The sequence below is a fragment of the Kogia breviceps genome, chromosome 3 (genome assembly GCF_026419965.1).
Source record: "Kogia breviceps isolate mKogBre1 chromosome 3, mKogBre1 haplotype 1, whole genome shotgun sequence".
In the NCBI taxonomy this organism is placed as follows: domain Eukaryota; kingdom Metazoa; phylum Chordata; class Mammalia; order Artiodactyla; family Physeteridae; genus Kogia; species Kogia breviceps.
Window position 1 is genome coordinate 83,691,486 of NC_081312.1, and position 27,532 is coordinate 83,719,017.

At 44.8% G+C, this 27,532-nt stretch overlaps 2 protein-coding genes across 8 annotated transcripts in view; one reads left to right on the plus strand and one right to left on the minus strand.

Moving 5' to 3' along the window:
* The first annotated feature begins 613 nt into the window (after nucleotides 1-613).
* Nucleotides 614-17,297, plus strand: THBS1 (thrombospondin 1). The gene is made up of 22 exons (XM_059056413.2): nucleotides 614-969; nucleotides 1,545-1,640; nucleotides 1,918-2,477; nucleotides 3,388-3,463; nucleotides 3,753-3,952; nucleotides 4,066-4,188; nucleotides 5,232-5,325; nucleotides 6,754-6,927; nucleotides 7,238-7,414; nucleotides 7,712-7,885; nucleotides 8,123-8,250; nucleotides 8,357-8,509; nucleotides 8,957-9,175; nucleotides 9,706-9,813; nucleotides 10,379-10,538; nucleotides 10,682-10,800; nucleotides 12,416-12,650; nucleotides 12,840-13,067; nucleotides 13,237-13,508; nucleotides 13,919-14,016; nucleotides 14,122-14,261; nucleotides 15,193-17,297. The coding sequence occupies exons 2-22, from the start codon at nucleotides 1,574-1,576 to the stop codon at nucleotides 15,198-15,200; spliced, it is 3,513 nt and encodes a 1,170-aa protein (XP_058912396.1). The 5' UTR covers nucleotides 614-969; nucleotides 1,545-1,573; the 3' UTR covers nucleotides 15,201-17,297.
* Nucleotides 17,298-19,421: 2,124 nt separating this feature from the next.
* The window catches only part of LOC131752238 (G-protein coupled receptor 176), a 319,400-nt gene continuing 311,289 nt past the window's right edge, over nucleotides 19,422-27,532 (minus strand). For 5 of the 7 annotated variants that reach the window (XM_067028944.1, XM_067028949.1, XM_067028948.1 and 2 more), the window contains one exon: nucleotides 19,808-20,473. In XM_067028944.1, coding sequence (XP_066885045.1) covers nucleotides 20,427-20,473 — 47 coding nt within the window. In that variant the 3' untranslated portion in view covers nucleotides 19,808-20,426. Of the gene's footprint in view, nucleotides 20,474-27,532 lie in introns of all 7 variants that reach the window. The other 2 variants (XM_067028947.1, XM_059056415.2) reach the window with 2 other exon arrangements.

Genomic DNA, 27,532 nt, shown 5'->3' on the forward strand with positions numbered 1-27,532 from the left:
GAAGCTGTCTGCTCGCGTCCCCTTGATCAGAATTCGCATATCGCCCCCAAGCGGCCAGCCATGGAAGCGCCGCAGCAATTGGGAGAAGGGACTTGCCCGGGGACTCCGGGGCCGGCCACTGCAGAAAGGATGCCCTGACGCGCCGTGGGAAGCCGAGCCCCGTAGCCGCCCTGCTGGCCGGCGCGACACCGTACTCACTTCCCTCGCGGGGCGGGGTCAGGCGGAGGACAGGCGTGGGGCGAGGGCAGGAGCGCGGCGCGAAGTGGGCTCCATGGTCCCCACCCCACCTGGATGGATGGACGAGGGTCAACAAGTACCCGAGGGAACTCCTTCAACAACTGATTTCCTCATGGTCCTATTTACCCCGTCGGGCTCATTTTTTCCCATACAAACGGGCTCGTGTCCACCCTTCAGCCATCGCGCAGGCATTCAAGGGAACGGGTTTGCCTGAAAGCCCCCCTACGGGTCTTGGGTGGGTGTCCAGAGCCCCGTCGGCTCGGGATGCGCACAGAGCGCACGGGGCCGCGCGGCGCCAGAGCCAAAGTGCTGAGCCCCTGAGCGCCAAGTCCGCGTGGGCGGGCACCTAATTTTCTGAGAAGTTCCAGTGCTCCTCGGCCCGACCCCCGCCGCCCCCCTTCTCCTTCTAGCTGGAAAGTTGTGCGCCAGGCAGCGGGGGGCGGAGAGAGGAACCCAGACTGGCCCCCTCCTCCCGCTTCCTGCCCGGCGGCCTCCCATTGGCCAGAGGAAACCCCAGGAATGTGAGCGCCTCTTTAAAAGCGAGCGGCTCCTCCGCCTCGCCAGCCAGTGCACTCCGGCCGGCAGCCGAGCGCCCACCCCGGCGAGCTCTCCCCGCGCAGCCTCCGATCCCTCGGCCTCCGGGCGTACCGCTCTGCCCGCGCTTCTCCAGCGCTCGGTCCCGTCGCTGCGCCTTCGTCGCCGGCCCCGGTCGCTGCACCCGTGTCCACACAGGTAAGGAGTCCCTGGGCGGCCGCCGAGGACCAGTGCTGCCCTGGCCATCCACCTGGAGCTCCCAGGCTTCAGCGCCTCAGGGACCCCGGATCTCATACTTTTCGCCTTCCCCATCCTGTCCCTCCCAGCCGCTGGGGTACTCTTTGCGTGGAAGGGCTCCAGGGCCATCCTCTCCAGCATTGGGGTTCACAAACCAACGCGCCAGGACACCCCAAGATTTTCTTCTCCTCGTCTTCCCTAAACCTTTCTATCAGTCCTCTAGAAAACAGTTTAGATTCCCCCCGTGCCCTCCCTGGGCCCCCAAACTATATCTCCTGATGCTGCTGTTTACCCTCAACTTCTTTAAGGAAAAGCACCCCGCCCCCCGATTGTTGGTCTTGCCCCACAATCTCCTCCCCTCAACTCTCTCTTTTTCTTCCTGCTGCCCTCTCCAAAGTAAGTACTGTTGCCCCTCGTTCCCGCAAACGTGGAGCCAAAGGGGGATCCCCAGGGACCCGGCCCCGAGCCCAGCCAGGTTTTGCCCACCCACCCTGCTTGGCTGCCTCTGATCCTGGGCTCTGTGCTTCTTGCTGCAGGCTCCCTGCTGGGCACAAACAGCTCCACCATGGGGCTGGCCTGGGGACTCAGTGTCCTGTTCCTGTGGCATGTGTGCGGCTCCAACCGCATTCCAGGTGAGTCTGTATAATACCTTTTGAGGGGGGAGGGAAGAGGAGGAGGTCCGGTTACCCCAGGTGTGCCTCCCTCCCATGCACTCCTCTCCCAGCTGCTTCTCCCCTGAGCCCTGACCGAACTTAGGGATGCAGGTTCCCTGTGACCCTGGTGTTTATTCAGCCCTTTCGGTGGCTGCCAAGAGCTTTCACCCTGTCCCTCTGCTCCACACCCCAGAGTTGAACCCCACCCCAGGCCAAGCCCAGAGAGCTCACCATGTGTCCTGCTCTTGTCTAACAGAGTCTGGGGGAGACAACAGCGTGTTTGACATCTTTGAACTCACGGGGGCTGCCCGCAAGGGTTCTGGGCGCCGACTGGTGAAGGGTCCTGACCCTTCCAGCCCAGCTTTCCGCATCGAGGATGCCAACCTGATCCCCCCTGTGCCTGACGACAAGTTCCAAGACCTAGTGGATGCTGTGCGGGCGGAGAAAGGTTTCCTCCTCCTGGCCTCCCTGAGGCAAATGAAGAAGACCCGGGGCACGCTGCTGGCCGTGGAGCGGAAAGACCACTCCGGCCAGGTCTTCAGCGTGGTCTCCAATGGCAAGGCGGGCACCCTGGACCTGAGCCTGACCGTGCAGGGGAAGCAGCATGTGGTGTCGGTGGAAGAAGCACTCCTGGCGACCGGCCAGTGGAAGAGCATCACCCTGTTTGTGCAGGAGGACAGGGCCCAGCTGTACATCGACTGTGAAAAGATGGAGAATGCTGAGCTGGACGTTCCCATCCAAAGCATCTTCACCAGGGACTTGGCCGGCACTGCCAGGCTCCGCATCGCCAAAGGAGGTGTCAATGACAACTTCCAGGTGAGGCCTCTTCAATTCCTGGTCCATGGGGTCGACTGAGAGGCAGCTGATCTGCCAGGAGCGCAATAACAGGAGAGGCAGGGGTTCTAGTACAGGAAATACTGGCTGTGCATTAAAGCAGCGGTTCTCACACTTTAGGGAGCATCAGAATCACCCAGAGGGCCTGCTATGATGCACACTGCTGCACCCCACCCCCAGTTTCAGCTTCAGTAGGTCTGGGAACGGGCCTGATAATTTGCATTTCTAACCAGTTCCAGGGTGAGGTTGGCGCTGGTGTTCTGGGGACCAGACTCTGAAAACCACTAAAGAAAACAAGAAATGGTTTTCCTATAACAGCCTGTTCAAAACTTTAAATACTCCTTAGGCTCTTCTCAGGGAAATAACTTATTTCAAATGTGTTCCAGCAATTACAATATTGCTTGAAGTGGGTACTTTTATGAGCAGAATACATACCACTTTGCTATTTGATTCCTCATGGGGATGTAACCGGTCTCAAAGAAAAGACTAAACTAGCGGCTATTTGCTGCTGCAGCTTCTTCCATGCCTAAACGTCTAGATTTTTGTATCTGTGGCTTTGAAACTCCCACATTTAACTCTTTGACACTGGAGAGTGTCGTTATATCCTCCGGTCTCAGTATCAGATTCCATTTCCTGTGTCTCCAAGTAGGCTGATAACTGAATTCTTTGTAAAACACTGAAGACTTGGCACAAGACACAGTTCAGATTTTTGAAGTTGTTTGGCAGTTCATGTTGGTGTGTCATTTTGACATGGTGATCTTAAAAGGGAGTTCTTTGAAACTTCTAGAACATCTATCGTGTGCTTTTCCTAGTATAAACAGTCTCCCCCACCCACTGACCCCTGCCCCCCACCACCAAGCATCTACAAATAATGTGTGTCCTCTACCCACAGGGCGTGCTGCAGAATGTGAGATTTGTCTTTGGAACCACACCAGAAGACATCCTCAGGAACAAAGGCTGCTCCAGCTGTAAGTATCCTTCTATTTTTAGGGCATACGGGGAAACTGGGGCAATTCCACCCAAAACAAGTTGAGAAACGTATGCAATGGTGGTTGTGTGTAAATTACCCCGGGGAACATAGTTAAGAGGTAGATAGACGTGACCTCCAACAGCACACACACGTATCCCATCCTCCTGCATCCCTCACCCAAAATGAAATGTCTTTTATGGCTGGGAACCCTGGGGACTGGCAGGTGAGATCTTCTGCTTGAAGATCCTCTATAACTTTCCCCACTGTGTTCCTCTGTTCCTTGGCAGCTACCAGTGTCCTTCTCACCCTTGACAACAATGTGGTGAACGGTTCCAGCCCTGCCATCCGCACCAACTACATTGGCCACAAGACAAAGGATCTGCAAGCCATGTGCGGCATCTCCTGTGACGAGCTATCCAACATGGTCCTGGAGCTCAGGGGCCTGCGCACCATCGTGACCACACTGCAGGACAGCATCCGCAAAGTGGTCAGTGGCCTCCGCCCCCCGCCCGCTAGCACGAGCCCTCGAACGTGTACCACCAATGATGCTGAGGGACTGAAAGTGAGGCTGGACGCTAATGACCTTTCTCCCCCTTTTAGACTGAAGAGAACAAAGAGCTGGTCAATGAGCTGAGGAGGCCCCCGCTCTGCTACCACAACGGAGTCCAGTACAGGAATAGCGAGGAGTGGACGGTGGACAGCTGCACTGAGTGTCGCTGCCAGGTAAGAGGCTCGAGAGACTGGAATACGAATAGATGGTGCATCTGAAGCCACAGTCTCCGGGGAAAGATCCAGATAGCCACACAGGCCCTTTTTATGTTCCATGGCCTGATAAACCCAAGTGGTGTCTTTTTCTTAAGATGCAGTTATGACATCTATAAAATCTTTAAATGCCCAAGAGTTTTTCAGAGTCTCAATGATACCCCAGGCTAAGTATCTAAAAGAACATATCTACTTAAACATCTCAGTAACTTACCTGCTTTAGTTCAAGGGCTAAGTGTTGAATGTCAGGTAAGTAAAACCTAGTTGAACTTTCTTCCCCCCAACCCTAATTCGTATTCAGCTATGACACAGAGATTCTTTTAATACAGTACTGATTGCTGTTCAAATCACTTAGCCCAACATGTTAGGACAGAACTGTCCACTTAGCTCAGATTGCACTGCCTGCAGTGTGTATGTCCTTCTGGGCCCTCCCAGCCCACCCTGCAATGCCAGGGGCAGGGGAGTGAAGGGGGTTTACCTGACTCATTGAGCAAAGTCAAGCTGAAATACAAATCACAGATTGCTGGATTTGGGAGTCAAATTTACTAAATTCCCATTCTTGTCCAATATAATATAAAGCCAGATCTATATAAGAGAAAATACGATGCTCATTGATCTTCTTTTCCCCATAAAGATATAATTTAAGATTTTTAAAGTCCTGGCTGAGTTTCATGAGTTTGATTTTTAGATGCAGAGTAATAGATCTGACCCATGATGTTCAGTGGTTCCCGCTGGAGAAACTCTTCATGCTGTCCTGTGCATGAGAAAGTGGCAACTAAGAAAGCTCTCTCCAAGGGGTGGAGTGACAAGTAACTAGCACCAGAACTGTCTCTACAGTACTGGTGGCTGCCAACATGACAGAGGCAGATCTTCTTTTAAAATCATTCCACTAGAGCATCTACAGCCCTGACCACGTTTCAACCTGTAATGGAAATGTTTCAATAGGTAAACTTCGGCTTGCAATACGCCTAGTAAACCATTTCTCCCTCACTCTTGCCCTGCAGAACTCAGTTACCATCTGCAAAAAAGTGTCCTGCCCAATCATGCCCTGCTCCAATGCCACAGTTCCTGATGGAGAATGCTGCCCGCGGTGTTGGCGTAAGTTCTTAAAACTGCATAATCATGCTTCAGCGACTGGATCAACTGTACATAGTGCTTGAACCCCCACCCCCATCTCCATCAGATGTTTTTCATTCAGTTTCTTGCTGCGACATCTGGTTAACTGATGGCCTGTCTGCTGTAGAGAGCCAAAAGTGCCATTATGACTAAACTTGATTACCCCCCTGGATCACAGTACAGGCAATAATCCTGGTATAGCTTATTGAGAATGATTCTATGCTTTGAGGAAAGAAGAGAGGAATCGGTAGCAGTGATAGCTCTAAGTGGACTGCTTTTAGAATTTGACCTTATGGCCTAGAGTCAAGAAAAACCTGTGCACCAAAGAAATGGATGGCTTTGGTGCGAACATTGGACTTAATTGGGCCTGGAAGTTCTACCCATTTTGTATACAGACATAAGAGACCTGAGACAAAACAGCAGTTTGAGTGTCGGGGCCATGAAAGAAATAGGCACTGTGTTGTTCCACGGTACCCAATCCCTGGCTTTTGTTGCCAGTATGAATTAATCACTTTGCTGAGACAGTACAGTAGGTACGAGTCATAAAAATGATTCATCACAACTAAGATAAATCAGACGAGAAAGTAGCACTCACCCTTCACACCCACACCTCCCACACCCCCTGCACCTACACACACTGATCACAACTCAGAATAACCAGTCCCCTCCAGAGATGTTAGTGACACCGGCACGGTCATAATCATTTGTATATCACTGTCTGTTCAGCATTCACTTCAGGTGTGGGTTAAAGGGAACAAAGCCAGCTGGGGGCTGGCAGAGCGCTGAACTTGAATCAGGGGTTGCTAGGAAAGCTTCCAGCTGATGGCAAGAGAAAACAAGTTCTCTCTCTCGGTCAGATACAGCTAGACATGACTGTAGTCATCGTGCCTGGGCAGATGATAAACAAACGCACTTTCCTCTTGTGAAAATGTGTGCAGAAAAGGTCCCAAATGCTAGGGTGAGAGAAGCAACACACTGACTAACCTCATAACCGAGCTGGAGCCACAGCCAACAGCGGCTCTGCTGCCTTCAAGTTCATCTGCCAAACACATGGTCTCTGGCTCCCCTGAAAGGCAGAAGTGACTCCTGTAAGTTGCCTAAAACTCGAGTATTTTTGGAAGCCTTGGACTGGAACTGCCTACCGAAATATCTTAAGTCAGAAAAGGGAAACTCATTTGAAATGCAGACAGGAGGAGAGAGGGAGTGATGAATAGGAACACACACTGGGAAAAGGCTCAGCTGTACCAGCCCAGGCAAAGCATGCAACCGCTCCAAGGCTGTGCACAGAATGACCTGGCATAAACCCCTTGGCCACTGGCCTAACAACTACATTGCTTGTCTTTAGCAGAGCAGTCTAAAGAATAGCTTGTTCTAATGACTGCACGCTAAATGCGCCCATGTCCTCTGCAGCCAGCGATTCTGCGGACGATGGCTGGTCCCCGTGGTCTGAGTGGACCTCTTGCTCTGTGACGTGTGGCAACGGAATCCAGCAGCGCGGCCGCTCCTGCGACAGCCTCAACAACAGATGCGAGGGCTCCTCCGTGCAGACACGGACCTGCCACATTCAGGAGTGTGACAAGAGATGTAAGTATCTTGGCCACTTGGGGATGAGGAGAACTGACCTTTCCTTGTCGTCACCAACAGCAGCTCCATAACACAGAGGTTAAGAGCACAGGTTCTAGCCTCTGGATCTAATCCCAAGCCTCCCCCTTATCTGTGCACCCTTGAGCACAACTTACCCTCTCTGAGGCTCTTTCCTCACCTGCAAATCGGGGGTAAGAATAGTTCTTGATAGTGCTAGTTTGAAGATTTTGTTTAGATAATGCATTTAAAGGCACTAGCACAGAGCTTGGCTCATGAGAAGCACCGTATAACCATCCGGTTTGTCCTTTAGTTAAACAGGATGGCGGCTGGAGCCACTGGTCCCCGTGGTCGTCTTGTTCTGTAACGTGTGGAGACGGTGTGATCACAAGGATCCGGCTGTGCAACTCTCCCAGCCCCCAGATGAATGGGAAGCCATGTGAGGGCGAAGCTCGGGAGACCAAAGCCTGCCAGAAAGATGCCTGCCCCAGTAAGTGCATGCATCACCCGGCAGCAGCCCTGCCCAGCTGGCTGCCTGGCGTCTGCAGCTTCCAGCTCGGTGGGTCATGGACGGGGAAAGTTTCCTTCCTAGAGAAACAAATAGAAGCACGGTCCTACACAGCGCAGCAGCTTCTTTTAATGGAAAACAGAACAATTTCAGACTCACCCTCTTCCAGAACATTCTTTCCATGTGTCGGGGTAGCATGAACAAACTCGGGAGTCTCCTGTGAAGGTAAGGCATTTGAAAATCAGCCTTAACTTTGGCCTGTGGTTCATTTTCTTACAGTCAATGGAGGCTGGGGACCCTGGTCACCATGGGACATCTGTTCCATCACGTGTGGAGGAGGAGTGCAGAAACGTAGTCGGCTCTGCAACAACCCCACACCGCAGTTTGGAGGCAAGGACTGCATTGGTGATGTGACAGAAAACCAGATCTGCAACAAGCAGGACTGTCCCATCGGTAAGCCATGCAGCCCAGGACAAAACCACTGAATGCCATGGTCAGCATTCACAGGGGTTCGGCTTTGAATGGTCCTGAGTGATTTGATTACTCTAAAATGCCAGATGGACAGCATAATCTCAACAAGCTATCAGTTGTATAGACCCTACAATATTTTACACCCTGGTTTAAGTGTCCAGAATGGCAGTTACTGGGCAGCAGCTGAGACCCACCATTTGCCTGTCTCTCTTGTCTCAGATGGATGCCTGTCCAATCCCTGCTTTGCTGACGTCAAGTGTACCAGCTACCCTGATGGCAGCTGGAAGTGTGGTGCTTGCCCCCCGGGCTACAGCGGAAATGGCATCCTGTGCAAAGATGTTGATGAGGTGAGAAGCTGGGAGTTACCAGACCCAGGAAAGCAGCTCACCTGTCCTAGTCATTTCCTTTGGCAGTGTTCTCTAAACACAAAGCAAACTGCTGTTTCTTCCATAGTGCAAAGAAGTCCCTGATGCCTGCTTCAATCACAACGGAGAGCACAGGTGTGAGAACACAGACCCCGGCTACAACTGCCTGCCCTGCCCGCCACGCTTCACTGGCTCGCAGCCCTTCGGCCGGGGCGTGGAACATGCCACCACCAACAAACAGGTAGAGCAGAGGGGACTAGTAGACGGGAGTGAAGGAGGGGTGTCCTTGACCGAAAGAGCCATGAAAGGGGGGAACGTCATCTTATACCCTTCACAAAAAACAGGGAAGGGGGTGAGTGGACAACCTAGCTCTTAGAAACGGGACTAGAAAACCCACTGTACCTCCAGCAAGGAAAACAGGTCCATCACATCTGACAATGCTGCTCTGGAACAAGTTGTGAGTGGATGGACTTCTAAGTGGCTAGGTGCTGAGCAATTTCAAGGAAAATGCACATAAAGCCATGTTTTCCTGTAACCTGGACATCCTCCCAGGGGAGGATGGGGAGGACCCACACTCTTCCCATGGAGCTCTGTCTGTTCAGAGACGATGGGGATCTGGGTTCTTGGTCCTGCGGTGTCTGGGGACTCTCGAAGGCTCTGCCTTAATGCCAGGATGTTGTACCCTCAGGTGTGCAAGCCCCGCAACCCCTGCACGGACGGCACACACGACTGCAACAAGAATGCCAAGTGCAACTACCTGAGCCACTACAGTGACCCCATGTACCGCTGCGAGTGCAAGCCCGGCTACGCCGGCAACGGCATCATCTGTGGGGAGGACACAGACCTGGACGGCTGGCCCAACGAGGACCTGGTGTGCGTGGCCAATGCAACTTACCACTGCAAAAAGGTAGCCCCCCCTTTCCTCACCCACCTCCAGAAAGCCCTTATCAAGGGAACAGGCTGAGGAATTTTAAATGCTTCAAAGTCTGAAAATGAAACTGAAAGATTAAATCATCCAAAGGCAGAGCAGCCCTAATTCTTATTAAGATTAAATCACTTGGTGCCAAGAACATGAATGGGGCAGCAGGCCCTGTGGCCAGTTGTGTTCCACAGTCGATTATGTTGTCCAGAAAAATGTTCACTTCTCTACCAAATACCAGCAGAGCATGGCTGTGTTCCCAGCGTGTACAAAGTCTAGAGCGTTTATACAAATTATGTTATTTATACATATATGTGTGTGTGTGTGTGTGTGTGTGTGTGTGTGTGTGTGTATATATATATCCCCCAAGAAAAGTTTTTTTTTTTTCTTCCCATTAAAAATACATGCTGTCACAGAGCAGCGTTCAGTTCTGTCTACAGTGTTTGCGTGCACTCTCTGGTGCATGAGCTCAGCAAAAGGCATGCAAACCGCAGCTGTAATGTGTCTTCTCTTTCCAGGATAATTGCCCCAACCTTCCCAACTCAGGGCAGGAAGACTATGACAAGGACGGAATCGGCGATGCCTGTGACGATGATGATGACAATGATAAAATTCCAGATGACAGGGTAAAAAACGTTTTCCACTCCTCTTTCAGCTTTTGTATTCAGCAACAGCCTGTAACACCTTAAGAGTCAATGAAATTAATGAAACGAAATTCAATGAAATCATGATATCTAGGATCGTCAGAAGTTATTTGTTGTGTTTCAGTAGTTTGATGACATAGGTGTTGCCAAGAGAATTTTTAAATGAGGGTTTTGTTTTTCATCACAACCTTCCCTTCCCCCAGTTGGAGCAAGAGGTTACAATATGTGAACAAATGACACTTTGCTCCCCAGACTGGTTTCAAATGTCTTCTCTAAGTCACATTAAGATTTTCTTTGAGCGCACTGACAGCAGTGATGTTGAGTTTCTATTTACATCTCACTGACTCGTAACCAACAGGAATTCATTTTTCATTATGTCCTGGCTTTTAACTTTTGCAGTGACCATTTTACAGAGGATTCAATTAGTATATCCACTAAATAGAAAATAGTTGTTGCAGATTTTCACAGTTTTATAAATATTCTGCATGTGGTTTGAGGCTGGCTTCATGGACCATGTTGTAAAATGCTCCGCTTCTTCTCTTTGCAGGACAACTGTCCGTTCCATTACAACCCAGCCCAGTACGACTATGACAGAGACGACGTGGGAGACCGCTGTGACAACTGCCCCTACAACCACAACCCAGACCAGGCTGACACAGACAACAACGGGGAAGGAGACGCCTGCGCAGCAGACATTGATGGGGACGGTAAGGCGCTCCCTGACTCCAGCGGGCCCGAGTGTCTCTCACTTGGCTCTCAACCTTGAGCAGCCCTGGCTGTTAGTGTGCGATTTGGTTGAAACAGCTGAGGCTGGAGATTCCAGCTCTTACCTGTCCCCTGTTCTCTGCAGGTATCCTCAATGAACGGGACAACTGCCAATATGTCTACAATGTGGACCAGAGAGACACTGACATGGATGGGGTTGGAGATCAGTGTGACAACTGCCCCCTGGAACACAATCCAGATCAGGTTGGTGGATTCCTTTCAGAATCTTTCAGTAAAGCATTAGAATATCCCTTTCTAGGCCTCTTAAAAAATAGAGGAGTTAAATAGAGTTCAAACACTTCCATTACCATGGCTCTCAATGCTCACATAGCCAATTGTAATATTTTCATGTGAACAGTTTGCCTGACATGAGTTCCTCGCAGAGTCTCATAGGTCTTTAGTGTGACAGCCTTGTAACGTCAATCCTGTCTTCTACAAGAAGGTCCACGTGACTTACTCAGTGGGATCTACTATTGTTAAGATAAATTACACAAAGCAGAAATCTGTGACTGACGACTCTACGGGAATATTAATCATATCTGAAACTAAGAGATGGAAGAAAATATCCCTAAGTACAATACACAACCATTTTCATGGCTAATGATATAATCTGGCTGCAAGAAATTCAAACTAAAAATAGTTCCCCAAAACTGGAGAAATCCCTGTTTCTTTGTCATTCTTCAAGTGTTTGGCATTGCAAGCAGATAATTCTCCGTAGCACTGCTAGGGAGTGCTGCAAACAGACATCAGCCAGAACAAGTTCCTTTTCTTGTTTCTTTTCTTGTGTAATTGCTCATCATTATTTTCTAGCTGTGAAAGTTAAGGCATTGTTCTGAAAACATAGAAACCAGCTTTTGAAAAATGGGAATATTTTTAAAAGATTCAAGAAATGAGCAGTCCAGCTGAGCTCCTAATGTTTGTTCGTTTGAGCTCCTATAAAACAAAAAGCAACAGAATGAATCTCTTTGGGGCCATAATGGGAAAGCATGAATGATCTGGGATAGCTTTCCTGATCAAATGGCATTGAGGGTCATCTATTTTGAGTTTGGATCTTACTATAAATTAAACCTCAATGCCGTTTAACCTCCCTGGATGAGTTTTTGGTTCTTCAGATAATAATAAAGTTTATAACAATTAATGAATCATGTAAAAATCTTAATGACAAAGAGCATAAATACTGGCAAGAAAAATTTCAACTTGTGTATAAATAAGCCCTAAGCATCCCATATATACTGAATAATGTAAAATAGTACTCTGAGAAATACAGTTTTGAAAAAATTTAGAATTCTGACTACCTGAGCCAAAAGTTGACAACCATTATGGACTAGAGATATAAAACCAAATACCTAAAAAAGAAGAAAATAATTGATCCCACCATATGGATTACCAAGTATGTATAAAAAGCAGTGCCATGTTGCCATGATTTAATGACGTGAGTAGACGTTGATGTGTCAACAATTTCCTAATTGAAAACTTAAATGGAAAATAACAAATTGTACTCAAAGAATTTCATTTATCATTAAAATATAAGCAGTTAACATGGCATTCCATCCTTGGGGATTAGATAATGCTTTCTATTTAATTTTATTTAGACAGTTTTCTATTTAAAAAAGAAACAAATATCCGTATTAAAACTGTCATATGAAAACAAGGGTCAAGAAGAAAAACATTTAAAATCTGTTAATATGACTAGCTTTTGGCAGTGGCATATAGACTTCAAACCTCACTGGCTGAATCAAACACTGGAGAATCTTCCATAAGTTCTCTTTAGCATCAATGATTCATACTCCAATTGACCCTCTGTTTCTGTCTCTTTCAGCTGGACTCTGACTCGGACCGCATTGGAGATACCTGTGACAACAATCAGGACATTGATGAAGACGGCCACCAGAACAACCTGGACAACTGTCCCTACGTGCCCAACGCCAACCAGGCCGACCATGACAAGGACGGCAAGGGCGATGCCTGCGACCATGACGATGACAATGACGGCATTCCTGATGACAGGGACAACTGCAGGCTTGTGCCCAATCCTGACCAGAAGGATTCTGATGGTGAGTCACTGGAGCCACTTTTAAGGAGAGTCACTGAAACCATGGCTGTCTGGATTCAGGAAACAAAAACAAAGCTGAATGCATTTAAGGATGAAGAGACCAAATGTCAGCTTTGAGAAGACAGTGAATTTCTGGCACCAGTCGCGGTTATTTCAGAATTTCACTGAACTCTTGCCTTTTTGGCCTCAGGTGATGGTCGAGGTGATGCTTGCAAAGATGATTTTGACCAGGACAACGTGCCAGACATCGATGACATCTGTCCCGAAAACGTTGATATCAGTGAGACCGATTTCCGCCGATTCCAGATGATTCCTCTAGATCCCAAAGGGACATCCCAAAATGACCCTAACTGGGTTGTACGCCATCAGGGTAAAGAACTCGTCCAGACTGTCAACTGTGATCCTGGACTTGCTGTAGGTGAGTAGTGAGTTCTTCTAACCAAAGGCCAATGCATAGAGTGGAAAGAAGCAAATATAAGAGCTGGCAGTTGTGTGTGTCCCCGTGGGTGCTAAAAATGCCTAGGAATGTAACAGAGAACCTCCTGAAGGCTGTAGGTTTTAACCTGGGTCTGGCCTCCTCCTTCCAGGTTATGATGAGTTTAACGCTGTGGACTTCAGTGGCACCTTCTTCATCAACACCGAAAGGGATGATGACTATGCCGGATTTGTCTTTGGCTACCAGTCCAGCAGCCGCTTCTACGTTGTGATGTGGAAGCAAGTCACTCAGTCCTACTGGGACACCAACCCCACTAGGGCTCAGGGATACTCCGGCCTTTCTGTGAAGGTCGTGAACTCCACCACGGGGCCTGGCGAGCACCTGCGGAATGCACTGTGGCACACAGGAAACACCCCCGGCCAGGTGAGAACAACACCCTGCAGAATGGGGAGAGGTACTAGACCAGCACAAGGGACCCTGTGCTTTGGCCAAGCCTCCCAACAGGGAATCTTAGATATCACGTTCCCCGCATCACCAACTGCAGCGTTAAGTTCTGCTTTGAAAAAACATCCTAGGGTCTGAGAGGGGAGCCCACTTCAAATCCGAAGGCGGTTTTAGCCTCTTCAAACAAACAAATAAAAATTTCTCTTCTCTCTGCTTTATATGTACACGCAAGGCTACACAGCTAATGAAAAAGACCTTTGGAAAAAAATCCTACATTGCAGCCCTCTAATTTAGGTCAACTCTGTACCTTTCAAGCACCGTTTCTCATGGAATGAAATATAAATCTCATAATGAGGCTGTTTCAACCTTTTCGTTTCCTTTTCCTCCAGGTACGCACGCTGTGGCATGACCCTCGTCACATAGGCTGGAAAGATTTCACCGCCTACAGATGGCGTCTGAGCCACAGGCCAAAAACGGGTTTCATTAGGTAAGATTGCTCTGATTAAATTTCACTTTTAAGTCACACTGACGGGCGAGAAGGAGAGGACCAAAAAGCAAGGGTGTCACTAACGCGACTTCCTTTTTCCTGCAGAGTGGTGATGTATGAAGGGAAGAAAATCATGGCCGACTCAGGACCCATCTATGACAAAACCTATGCTGGTGGTAGGCTAGGGTTGTTTGTCTTCTCTCAAGAAATGGTGTTCTTCTCTGACCTGAAATATGAATGCAGAGGTAGGAGCAAAATGACAGCGAATATACAGTTGACATCCCTAGTTCAGACCAATACCAAGAATGCTAATCATGGCAGAGGCTGATTTAAAGGATATTTTAGAGAAAGGGTTATTTATATTTTGCTGTTGAAGGCATATGATAAAAAATAAAATAGTGCCTATGAACTGTGGCTTATGAAGTCCTGAGTCCTTGTGAACCATTTTAATTTAGCAATCTCTGTCCTCTTCATAGCCAGCACAAAGTACACTGCAGACAAGCTCCTGTACAGTTCAGACCCCAGCAATAATACCTAAAATTTTTTTTTAATTTTACATTTCCATGTCTTGCACACCACTTAGTTTTATTTATGCCATTATGGCCCAGGTTGTCTTTCAGAACCTTTCCCTCTTGGAAAGGAAGGGAAAGGAGTATTGCCTTCATATTGGCATGTTAAATTAATTTTCACTACTAACCTTTGCTCTCTTTATCTCCATTCTTTTTCATTTAGTGGTTACTTAAGCTCTCACTGAGTCTAGCATTGGGTCTCCTACAAAACAGGTGCTTAATAAACGTTTACTGGGCCAAGGCTTGGAGCCAACAAGATGAAGCACAGTAAAAAAAAAAAAATATGGTTGCTGTTACTCAATATTTAAATTATGGTGTCATCTTTGAGTCTGAAGTTTTAAAATAAAACTCCCTAGAGTTTTAAAACTGAAAGACTTAGAAAGCACAGCATAAGTTCTAGAAGGTTATGCAGTGTCAATCTCCTAGCAACCATGTTCCAACACACTAACGTGTAATTATATAAGCTGACAATCTTAAAATATGCTTTTGACACTATAAAAGTAGAGCTATGCCTAGGTTGTTAATGTATTAAGGGGATATTAAGATGATACTGCCTTGATGCATTAGTTTGTTTATGTATTTATGTGTTTGTCTATTTATTTAACAGATTCCTAATCATCAAACTGTTGATGAAAGGACTGATCATAACCATTGCTGGTATTGCACCTTCTGGAACCATGGGCTTAAGAAAACCCCCAGGATCGCTCCTCCCTGCCTGCCTTTGCTCTCTGCTTGCATCAGTGTGGACTCTTAGAACATGTGACTTGCCTCAAGAAAATGCAATTTTCCAAATCAGACTCAGCATTCAGCCTCTGAATGAGAAGAATCTTCCAAGGATATAAACAATGTTTGGTTGGCTTTTGAAAAAGCAAAAGCATCCACTTGCTTCGGTTGGAAGGTGCCTGTCCCACTCTGCTTTTGTCAGGGCAGAGGGTGATTGTGAGGCCAACTCTGAGCAGTGGACTCCAAAGCGTTTTCAGGCGTGTGAGAGAAGGGAGGACTCGCTAGAATTGACAGACAAAACCAGCCCTGACCTACTCCCTCGGGAATGGGAGGCGGGCGGCGAAGCCCTAAGGGGAGGGCTCATACCCAAGAGACGACTGTATGAAGAAAACATGGAGGGACTGTTACATTTTTGGTACTAAATCATTTTCAGGGGAAAGACTGTTGATGGATTTCATGATGCTGACCCATGTTAGCTGACTGACCCACGTAAATAGGCACTTAAATAGAAGCAGGGAAGGAAGGAAAAGACTGGCTTGTGGACTTCCTCCCGGATTTCCACCCCTTACACATCACCTGTAGCAACCAGAACAGGGAGTCAGAACTAAACCAGCACAAGGCAGTGCTGGCTGCCACTGCCTGGTTATATTGAAATTGTCAGTTGTATTCCAGACGTAGCTTGTGCAGATGTAGCAGGGAAATAAGAAAACCTACCATCTCAGTGAGCACTGGGCTACCTCCCAAGGGAAAGGTAGCCGTGCTTGTATTTTTATGGTTAGAAAGGCACAAAATTATCAACTAAGACATTCCTTTTCTCTCTTTTTTCCTGAATATCATGGAGTTTTCCAATTTTCTCTTTTGGACTGTAGTTTGGTGTTTGTTTTTTTTTACAAACATTTTACAATGTAAAATATTTATTTTTTACTTATTCTGGAGGATCTGTCTGAAAGACTATTCATGGAACAGGAAGAAGCGTAAGCATATCATCTTTGCTACAAGTCTTCATGACTGTAAGATTGTAAATACAGATTATTTATTAACTCTGTTCTACCTGGAATCTAGGTTTCATATGGAAAGTGTTTGAGAGCTGGTAGTTGAGATTGATCAGCAAAACTTTCATAGGAATGGCACAAGGAAATCAGCACAGCAAGCTGCTCTTCATTTTGTGCTTAGACTGAATGATTTGGGATTCTTCTTTTTTCCTTTATTTTTTCAAGTGGAATTATTTGGTTGTCCATTTGCAAGTGTTTTTAGTTTGCAAAGAAAGCCAGGAGGGCTTTAATACTGTTTTGCTCCATCCCTTGTGCCTATTTCCAGGGAGATGAAAAGCATCTACATTTATTATTTTTACCTTTTTCCAAAAGAAAAAAATGACAAAGGTGAAACTTGTATACAAATATTACCTCATTTGTTGTGTGACTGAGTAAAGAATTTTTGGATCAAGCAGAAAAGAGTTTAAGTGTCTAACAAACTTAAAGCTACTGTAGTACCTTAAAAAAAAAAAAAAAAAAAAAGTCAATGTTGTACATAGTATAAAAATTCTTCGCAGAAAAGTATTCCCAATAAGGAAATAGCATTGAAATGTTAAATACATTTTCTGAAAGTTGTGTTTTTCTATCATCTTGTATACCATTGCTTTATTTTTATAAATTATTTTCTCATTGCCATTGGAATAGATATCTCAGATTGTGTAGATATGCTATTTAAATAATTTATCAGGAAATACTGCCTGTAGAGTTAGTATTTCTATTTTTATAAAATGTTTGCACACTGAATTGAAGAATTGTTCATTTTTCTTTTTGTTTTGTTGATTTGTTTTTTGCTTGTTACCCTCCTCCCTGTTTTTACTATTTGCCAATACTTTTCTAGGAATGTGCTTTTTTTGTACACATTTTTATCCATTTTACATTCTAAAGCAGTGTAAGTTGTATATTACTGTTTCTTATGTACAAGGAACAACAATAAATCATATGGAAATTTATATTTATACTTACTGTATCCATGTTTATTTGTTTTCTGGCTTTATGTTATGAGGTATGGGTAAATTCCATCCTCAAACCAATAGAGTATATACAAAAAGAAATCACAGTAAGTAACAGGAACATTCATATTTCCTATACGATTTAGGAAGACTGAGTTGCTTAGATAACATATTTGCTGGATTTGTGGAACAGAAGAACAAAACAACAAATTAACCTGTCATATTAAAAACCCAGCAATGAGAAATGTCCCCCCCTAAGATGTGGGACCCAAAAGGATACAAGTTCATATTTTACCAATGTCACTAAATGTCATTTATTGAATCCTTTTCAAAGTCCAGTTCTGTTTCTAAAAACAATGAAAAAGGAAAACAGGAGTGAAGCACATAGAATTCACAGCTACATCTTCTGAGCCATGAATGAGGGCACTGGGTGGGCAACACCATTGCACATTGTGGAGAAGCTTTAGAAACGTTAACGGAGGAAGAACTGTCCTCGAAAAGTTGGGTCAAACTCTACAGGTAACACTTTGGAGAACGACTATACCTTTGGTCAAAAACAGATGACTACAGAGACAGGTCGAATTTGGAAGAAATCCTAAAAATATATATACATATAAAAATCAAATTATTTTGTGAAGAGAATGCCAATTCCTTACAATAAGCAGAACTTGAGTTTCAGGTGGGCTAACCATGAATGTAGAATACTGGCCAATTTTTAGTTTTAATAAGAACAGGTAGAATAAAAAAATTTATGAGTAGGTTAAAGGTCTCACTTTGAGATCCATAAAAACACAAAGGACAAGCTGAGTGAGAGCCTTTTTTTCCCTTGTTGATCTTTCTCTCTCATTCTAGAAACATCTATCTAGGGTAGCATAGTCATATATAAGTATAAATTGCCAAATCATTTTATGGTATCCAGGTGAAAAGTCAGGAACTAGAAGGTGTTGGTAATGGTTATAAAATTTGGAAAACTGATTTGAAAGAAAAAATTCTTTGAAACATGACATTCACATTCAGAGCAGCTCAACGTGTGAAGTCTTGGGAGAGAATTCTAATTCACTTTTAAGTAACAGAACAAAAGTAACTCAAAATATCAAGATGGGACAGAAAAAAGTGTCTGGGAATGGGAGGTTTTTCCCAGGCATGCTGCATATTCACTCCAAGACTGACCTTCATTATCAGGTTGTACTAAAATACAGGATTTGTTAAAAATTAAAATTATGCCATCAGGGTATAGCTTTGTCCTTCTATTTTATTGTCATGTGTTTCAAAGAGTTGGATAGGACAGCAATAATCTTTAGCTCCCCTGGGAATTTACAATCAAGGTGATGCCAGTAATTTTCTTGAGGAGTCATAAGTAGAAAAACCTCAAATCTTAAGATCCTAAATTCATTCCTGAAATGAATTAGCTCTTGCTCTTTTATATATTTTCTTCTCTATCTTGTTCTGGGGCAAACACTCAGGTCTAAAAGGAACCTTAAAATAAAAACTTATTTTTTAATAACATTTCCTTTCCCTATCAGGGCAACCTTTTTTTTTTTTTTTCTTAATCTGGAGCCTTCATGTTGAATGTATTATACAAATTCAGCTTGCCAGTTCTTGTTAGAGGTACCTTCAGTTGACATGCTATGGAATGGTGTCACCTCTTTTAATGGTAAAATTCCCTACTTAAGATCATTCTGTTTTCCTTTCCTTCTCTTAAACTCTTGTAACATAAAGGTTCACTCTGCCCCAAATACCATTTGCAGGAACAGTTTATAAAGGCATAAGCTCTCTCTCCAACATCTATCTCCCTCTCCCCTTCTCTCCCTCTTTCCCGCTCTCCCTCTCTCCCTCCCTTCTCCCTCTCTCTTTCTCTCTCTCAAACACGTACACATACATGTCAAACACCAGAAGCACATAGGTTTAGAAAGCCCCACTCCTCGAAAGGCTTATGGGCAAAAATGGCTCCTCTCTATCATCACTGCAAATCCCCATCCACATCACCTCTCTCCTCTGATTGTTCTGACCCAAACCCTACGACACACACGTCACTCCTATGAGAGTCCAAAATCATGACTTTTAACCTCTGCTGGCACCCCACAGCAAAACTCTTAGCATCAAGACAAATTACACTGTAGCACATTAACATCATCAAGAACCACTGCTGTTTTAATATAAACTGAAAAAGGCTAGAAAAAGAAATTGCCTATCAATTCTTTTGAAAACAGTAGCTATAGAAGTCTTCACTTTAAAAAGTCAAGCAAATTTGACATAAGCTATCACTAATATTATCCAATATCAGTAGATGAAAACATTCGAGCAAAAATAATGCTACATATACATTATTCCAAATTTCATTAAATGCTGTACACCAGCTCTGGTTTTTTTTTAGAATCAGAAATAAATTGGACTTCTAGTTCTAATGCCAGTTCATCATATGGAGTATTGACATAAAATGTTCTCATGAATCCAGGCTACTCACTTGTAACTAACAAACCCTCTCTCTTCAAATAGTACCACAGGTTATTTTTTTTTAAGTAGCTAATCTTTATTTGCTGCATTGTTAAAAGGCAAACTCTGAAAGAAAATAACTAAATATAATATATGTAATAATTCAGTCAAACTTCTGCTTATGAAAAGTACCATTACTAATAAGATAGCAAGGATAGTCTAACATTGCTTTGTTGAGAAAATTCATTTCTCTCCACGGCAAGTTGTACTTACTTAACGGGCATTAGAGAGGAGGAAAGAAGGGAAAGCAGGGGCAAAACTACAATTCATGGTGATCAAATCTGTCTAAATCACAATAAAGTGGCAATGTATCAAATCAAATACAAAACAATCATAGCATTTCAACTAGTTTTAACGTAGCACACATACATAAAATGTTGGTTTCTATAACGTATCCCTGATGTTGCAAATTTAGCAATAAAAAATTTTCCCAGGAATTTCAATGAAGAAAAACCACGGAAAAATTATACCACGAGTCTCAAAAATATCAAGGAAATGTGATCCAGAAAGAGAATTGAAACATTAAAATCATCATTTGAGGAATGGTCTCTCTAATGCATTCATTGAATTCAAAGAATTTGGAAAAAGTGTGATTTAACTTAATTTACCAGCTTTCTTAAAAGCACACCCCAGCAAGTCTTTGCTTAAGATTCTTTACATTCTTCTGTTACATCTTCAGTCTCCTGTTCATCTGCACATTAAAAACAATAACCAAATATGTCAGAAATCTGTGCATAATTAAGAAAAACCATCAGCCTATAAAACATTAAATCCTTTTACACATGAGATAATCACATTCTCATTTAATATTGGACATCTCACCACAAGTTGCATATAAAATTTACAAGAAAAAGTGAGAGATAAGGTGCCTGCCTTCATTGAGCTTATAGCTGAGGGAGAGTTTTTGGGTTTTGAGAGCTAAAATGGTTATGGATTTGGAGACAGGCATAAATTTTTTTTCTTTGTACTAAGTTTCTGGGAAGCAGGGTGAAACCAAAAGTAAATGTAAATATTACAGTTAGGGTAGATTAGAACTAATCACCTTTCATTTCTTTAATGCAAGAAACAAATTGTGACTCTAACAGAAATGGAATGGAAATATTCTTCTTAGTGAGAATGTCATCAGAAAAGGCAGAACTGACAACAGCACCAAATAAAAGAAGACAATAAAATAGAATCAGGAGAAACTGGAACCCTCACACACTACTGGTGGGAATGTGAATGGTGCAGCTGCTTGGGAAAAGTCTGGCAGTTCCTCAAAAGGTAACCAGACACCCAGCAATTCTACTCCTAGGTATGTGCCCAAGAGAAATGAAAACATACATCCACCTAAAAATGTGCACACCAAGATACATATAACAGCCCCAAAGTAGGAACTCAGATGTCCATCGACAGATGAATGGATAAAGAAAATGTGGTAAACCCACACAAAAGAATATTATTCAACAATAAAAGAGTAAAGTACTGATACATGGTACAACATGGATGAACCTTGAAAACATTATACTAAGTAAGAAGCCAAACACAAAAGGCCACATATTGGGGCTTCCCTGGTGGCGCAGTGGTTGAGAGCCCGCCTGCCGATGCAGGGGACACGGGTTCGTGCCCCGGTCCAGGAAGATCCCACATGCCGCGGAGCGGCTGGGCCCGTGAGCCATGGCCGCTGAGCCTGCGCGTCCGGAGCCTGTGCTCCGCAACGGGAGAGGCCACAACAGTGAGAAGCCCGCGTACCGCAAAAAAAAAAAAAAAGCCACATATTGCATGATTCCATTTATATGAAGTGTCCAGACTTGGCAAATTCATAGAGTCATAAAGTAGATTAATGATCACCTAGGGCTGGGGGGTTGGGAGTGATTGAAAGTTGGTACAGTGTTTTTCTCTGGGATGAGGAAAATGATGTAAAATTGATAGTGGTGATGGATGCACAATTCTGTGAATATACTAAAACCCACTGAATCATTGAACGGTGGCCCCAAAAAGGTTATGTCCACATCCTAATCCCTGGTACCTATGAAACTTATCTTACTTGGGAAAAGGGTCTTTGCAGACATAATTAATTAAGGATCTTGTGATAAGATCATCCTGGATTATCCAGGTGGGCCCTATATTCATTAATAAATGTCCTTTTAAGAGAAAAGTGGAGGGAAATTTGAGACACACACACAGAGAGAAGAAGGCAATGTGAGGACAGAATCAGAGACTGGAGGGATGTGGTCACAAAGCAACGAAGCCAAAGTATGTCAACAGCCTGAGAAAGTGGAAGAAGCAAGGAAGCACCCCTCCCTAGAGCCTCCAAGCAGAGTGTGGCCTTGCTGACACCTTGATTTCAGACTTCAGGCCTCCACAACGAAGAGATGATAAATTTCTGTTATGATCATTTGTTGTGGCAATCACAGGAAACTAACACAGGTATTTAAAAAAGATGTCAATAAAGCTGTAATTTTAAAAATCAACCTAATAATTAAGGGTAAATGATTTGGAGTTTCAGAGAGTAAAGTGAGAAATGTAGTGATAGTGTCAATGCGTGGAGAGGAAACAGTAAACAGGATGTAGAGGAAGTTGGGATGGATGAGAAGTGTACCTCAGTAGCCCACACATGCGATGAGAGATGATAAGACCACAGCCCCACGCCTTCATAACTGCTAGTCCTTCTATCTGGAGTGTTTTCCCTCTCGCCCACCCAGTAAATGACCACTCATCCTTGGAGGCCCAATTCAAATGTCACCTCCCAAACTCTCCAGTGTTCATCATTCCCTCTAGTGTTGTCAAATACTTTGTCAGGAAGCTCTTATATTCTACTTGTCCCACTATGCTGCGATTATCTGCTTAAGTGCCTGCCTTCATCAGTAACCTATGAAATAATTCAGAGCAGTGATCATGTCCTACTCACCTGATAACCTAGGAACAGCATCCTTTATGAATGAATACGATGGAGCCCTGGAGCAGTGGTTTTAATCATAGCTACACAACAGAATCACCCAGACCTCATCCTCAGAACTGACTTTAAAAAATACAGATGCCCTGAGCCAACCCCTAGAAATCAACTTAATTCTGGAATGAAACTGAGGCATTAACCTATTTTTAAATCTCACCAGATGAATCTAATATGCAGTCAGAGGTAAGAAGCATGGTGTAAGGGATGGACTCAGTAAAGCTTAACATGCCAGGCGGACTTGAGGCAGATGCCAAGGAGAGAGGTCTGAAAATCAAAAGTACACAAAGCACAGATGATCCCATACTGGCTAAGTGTGTCTCCAAATAAAATAGTAACCGTGAAAGAGTAGAGAACTTAAGCTAGGACATGCTTGCTATCAGTGCCTAAGAGGAAGGTTACCCATAAGAAGGACAACAGGGATGGTTGGGGAGATAAGAAGACAATCTAGAAAAGGTAGTTACTTTCATTAAAATGAAATTCAAGAAGATAAAGCAGGGATTGAGTAGATGGGAAAGAAGATACTTTCTGACATTATTTTCACCACCACCACATATGCCGGTATTTTTTATAATCCTAAAGTAGAGTGACTAGCAAACCATCTAATTCAGATCTTCTCACACTTTACTGTGCATACAAATCACCTGCTGGGGGCATCCTGTTAACATGCAGACTCTGATACAGTAGGTCTGGGACTCTGTAGCTCTAACAAGCTCCCAGGTGATGCTAATACCGCTGGTCCATAGATCTAGTCTACAGTAATGATCTTCAGTAACTTTTTCATTTTTTCATTTTACTCAATTTGAATGAAGCAATGGAATCAGAAGTTCCCAATACCTAATAAAGTGATAAGTTCATTACAGTTAAACTCCAAAACTCTCCAACATGCCATTGTTCATTTTATACTACTCAACAAAACAGCTAGAGAAAGTGATATTTTACAGCAGAGAAAATAATCAGGGGCAAATATTTATATGAAACGTCTACCTGAAGAAGAACTGAATTAAAGAAAATTAGATGAAAGTAACTTGAAAAGATAAATTCATCAGATATAAAGTTACTATATACTAAGGTCTTATATAAAACAGGAATTAGCCCTGGGAATTTCTAACATGGCAGCTCTGATATTTTGATCAAAGAAACTTTGGAGGGTTGATTAAGTTACTAAGAGCATCTGAGAAGCAATCAGTAGCCTTGGAAAAGTAATTTAACAAATAGTAACCAGGAGACCTGAAGGCACACAGAGAAAGAGAACTCCATCAAAGCAATGATGAGTTAAACATTTCCCTGAGAACAAGACAAAATATTTTTTAGTGGAAAAGAAAAAAGTCCGCTAGTAGTAGTATTATTTTCAGAATCTCACTGCTCCACTGCAAACCAGTAAGACTACAGTACAACAATGAAAACTTTCTCCAAACAATCTAGTTCCCTTCAAACTGTTCAGGTGGTATGAGTAATGATACACACTAACACACACCTCCTTCAAACTGCAACATCTTCCCAAAAGTCAGTCCACCTGCAACCATGCTTCACTGAGCGAGTTACAATCAGATACTTTGATGGGCAGAATTTCAACATGAAATATATTTAGATTGTAAAGTTGTCATTGTTTAGAACTTGTTCCATCTGAGGACCCCAATAGGATAACATAATTAGCTTTCTTACATCTAAACTGAATGCCATATTTCTCAAACATGCACAGCAAAATCTTGTGGCTTGCATTAATTTGACTGAACACTCCATACCAGGGACTCTGATTTCAGTAAGTCTGGCTAGGGCCTTGGACATAGGTATAAAACAGACAAACAAAAAATTTCCCAGATGATCTCTACTTTCACCCTGGTTAGGAATAATGCTCTGGTGGTTTGTAACAGTGCTTCTCAAACTTCACTATAAGTACCACAGAGGGATCTTATTAAAGTGCAAGGGGACTTAGGCCCTGCATTTCTAACGAGCCCCCAGTGATTGGACAACACTTTAAGCAGCAAAGGCTTATAACATGGGATGGAAATCATATCGTCCCAAAGGACCAAGCACATGAAGTAGAGAGGGCCAGACAGGGGCCATGTTTACCAGGAGAGTACATGCCCCTTCTAAAGGGAACATCTGCTATTCAGCTCTCCTCCCCAGTGGAAGACCTGCTGATTTGTTAGAAAAGTCAGAAATCCAGGCTTTTATGAGAAATCTCCTGATGAAATGTTAAATATATACTATGTAGGCCAACCAAGTCCAGTCACTGAGCTAATCATTTTATGTGGCTTTTCTCATTTGATCCCTATTACAACCCTAGAGGGTAAGTACTAAAGCCATCTTATCTTACAGATAAGGGAACCAAGGTAGAGAGGAGAAAGAGATTAAGTAACTTGCATAAGATCATCTGCTAAAAGCCGAGCAAGGATTCAAACCCAGGTCTCTCTCACCCACAGCCCACACTCCTAACACTAGGCCAGATCATGCTGGTGGGTGGGCAAACAAGGCATCTCTCTGCTCATCTAGGTTCTAGCCTCGAATCTTGCTACTTACCTGGACTCTATTAACTTGTCCTTTGGGTAATTAATTTGCTCTTTGGTTTTATGTTCTCGGTTTCAGTTTAGAGTGACCAACCAGCCCAGTTGCCAGGGACTGAGGGTTTCCCAAGACAAGGGCCATTCAGTGTAAAACCAGGACACTCCTGAGCAAACCAAGACAGTTGGTCACCCTAGTTTTCATTTAGGGGTGTTATTTTAAAAACAACCTTATCTGACTCATTGCATTTGTTAGAAATTTTTTAGAACATTATTCACTAAATGGGTCCTATGGGAAATTCCACTTTGTTTTTCCTTGAAGAATTAATATAGTCCTGTCCCCCTTCTTTACTATGTGACTTTGTGTCCCTTTCTGCCCTATTTTATTGTTGTTATTTGTTAATCATATTTTCCTCTTTGTGATATGAATTTATGTTGATAAGCAGTTCAAGTACCTGTTGGGAAAAAGAGAATACGGTACATGCATAGATGCCTTTTTGATTATCTAGGAAGCAGTTCAGCATAAGATACTTAAGTACTAGACTAACCATAGACCTGAAGCACCAGTGTACTTGGCAGTGTCTCCCAGGTTGATGGGACCAAAGACCACTTACTCTCCTCACACTTCCATGTGGAGGAACCTACAGTGGGGGCATATCCAGCATCACCCCACCCCACCTCCCCTCTCCCCATGGGAGGAACAGTCAGTTATCTGATTGGTGAGTTTAGGGGAAGAAATGGCATGCTCAGCTCACTCCTCCCTCCAAGGGGGTCAGCATCCCCTGCCCACGGTGCTCCTTTGCTCCTCTGTACTATTGCTCCATGTGGACAGGTCTCCATGGGTAAGGCTTGAGGATTTTCACCTCTGCCAGTGACTGGGTGTATAAGTTCATTTTGAGGGTGTAGCATTAGGAAGACCGTTGGGCTGCCTGCCCAGGTAACAACAATCCCCTACGTTTCATCAGCAATAAAGCCAACCTCCTTGACCTCCATTTGTCAGAATCTAGCCATCTCTCAACTGGTTTGATAGGGGTGGGGAAGAGAAGGTACTATTTATCCATCTCCTGAAACCCCAACAGTAAGTGAGTACAACACTGACCTTACTGGACCTTGTGTATCCAAAAAGTCAAATAACAGTAGTTACCACTAAGCTTAAAGCACAAACATGAAAAATGGAGTATTTCAGGAGGAGGGATCAGGTGGCAGAGTAAAAAGGACATGAGGCTCCCCGTCTCCCACAAACACATCAAAAACACATCTCCATGTGAAACAATTCTCTCTGAAAACTGGCAGAAGGACTCCTATACAACCAAGGCTGTAAGGAAGATACACAGAGAATCAGGCAGGAAGAGAAGAAAAGCAATCGGGTTGGGACCTGTGCCCCTGGAAGAGGACTCGGAGGAAAAGGGAGATTACACGGGTGGACACCTGATTGGGGAGTGAGCAGTTCGAGCCACAGATTGGGCACCCCAGGCTGGGGTCCTACACAGGGGAGACAAGCCCCCTTCGCTGGCTGGAGGACCACTAGGACAAACAGAAGGGCTATGAGAAGCCTGGACCCTGCCCCTGAGGAGCGTAGGTGCACTGACTACCCCCAGGCAGGGCGGAGAGACGTCTGCTCAGGGCAGCCAGGTTTCCTGCAACCACAACTGCCTCGCCGTGTGCCCAGCCTGAGCTCCAACCCTGCTCACCCCATGCCACAGCATGGCACTGGATCTGAGGCACCCATGACCAAGAAAAGACTCGAAGGTGGGCCACAGAGGCAACCCAGTCCCAAGGTGGAGCCCGGGTGGGGTGGCAGTGGCCACAGCTGGTGTTTACTCAAGCAGCTCCTCAGAAGCCACCCAGATCTCTGACAGCAGTTCCTCCACCACAGCTCACCTCCTGATACACATCAAGAGGGCACACGGCTCCTGCTAGCCTTGCGGAGTGGCTAAGCCACAGGGCGGGGGTGGTAGAGGCTGGGGGCAGTGATCAGCTGTGAGGGGCAAAGGGGACTTGCACCTGAGGCTGCATCTGAGCAAAGACGTGGGTGCCTCCACAAGCATCACAGCCGACCACTGTCTGTGCATGGGCCCCACTTACTTCAGCACCGCCTCCTTTGCGACAAGGGTCCTGGTAGAGGGAGAGGGAAAAACACACACTTAAAGGGAGCAGAGCCAGCTTGGACCCAACCTCCAGGGCTTCTGCTCCAGCAACTTGAGATCAGACCTCACCCCTAACAGGGCACTGACAGCCACTGAGCATAGAGGGAGTCCTACTTCACACACAGCACCAGTTCTAGCCCCTATATCTACAGCCCCACCCCCTACCA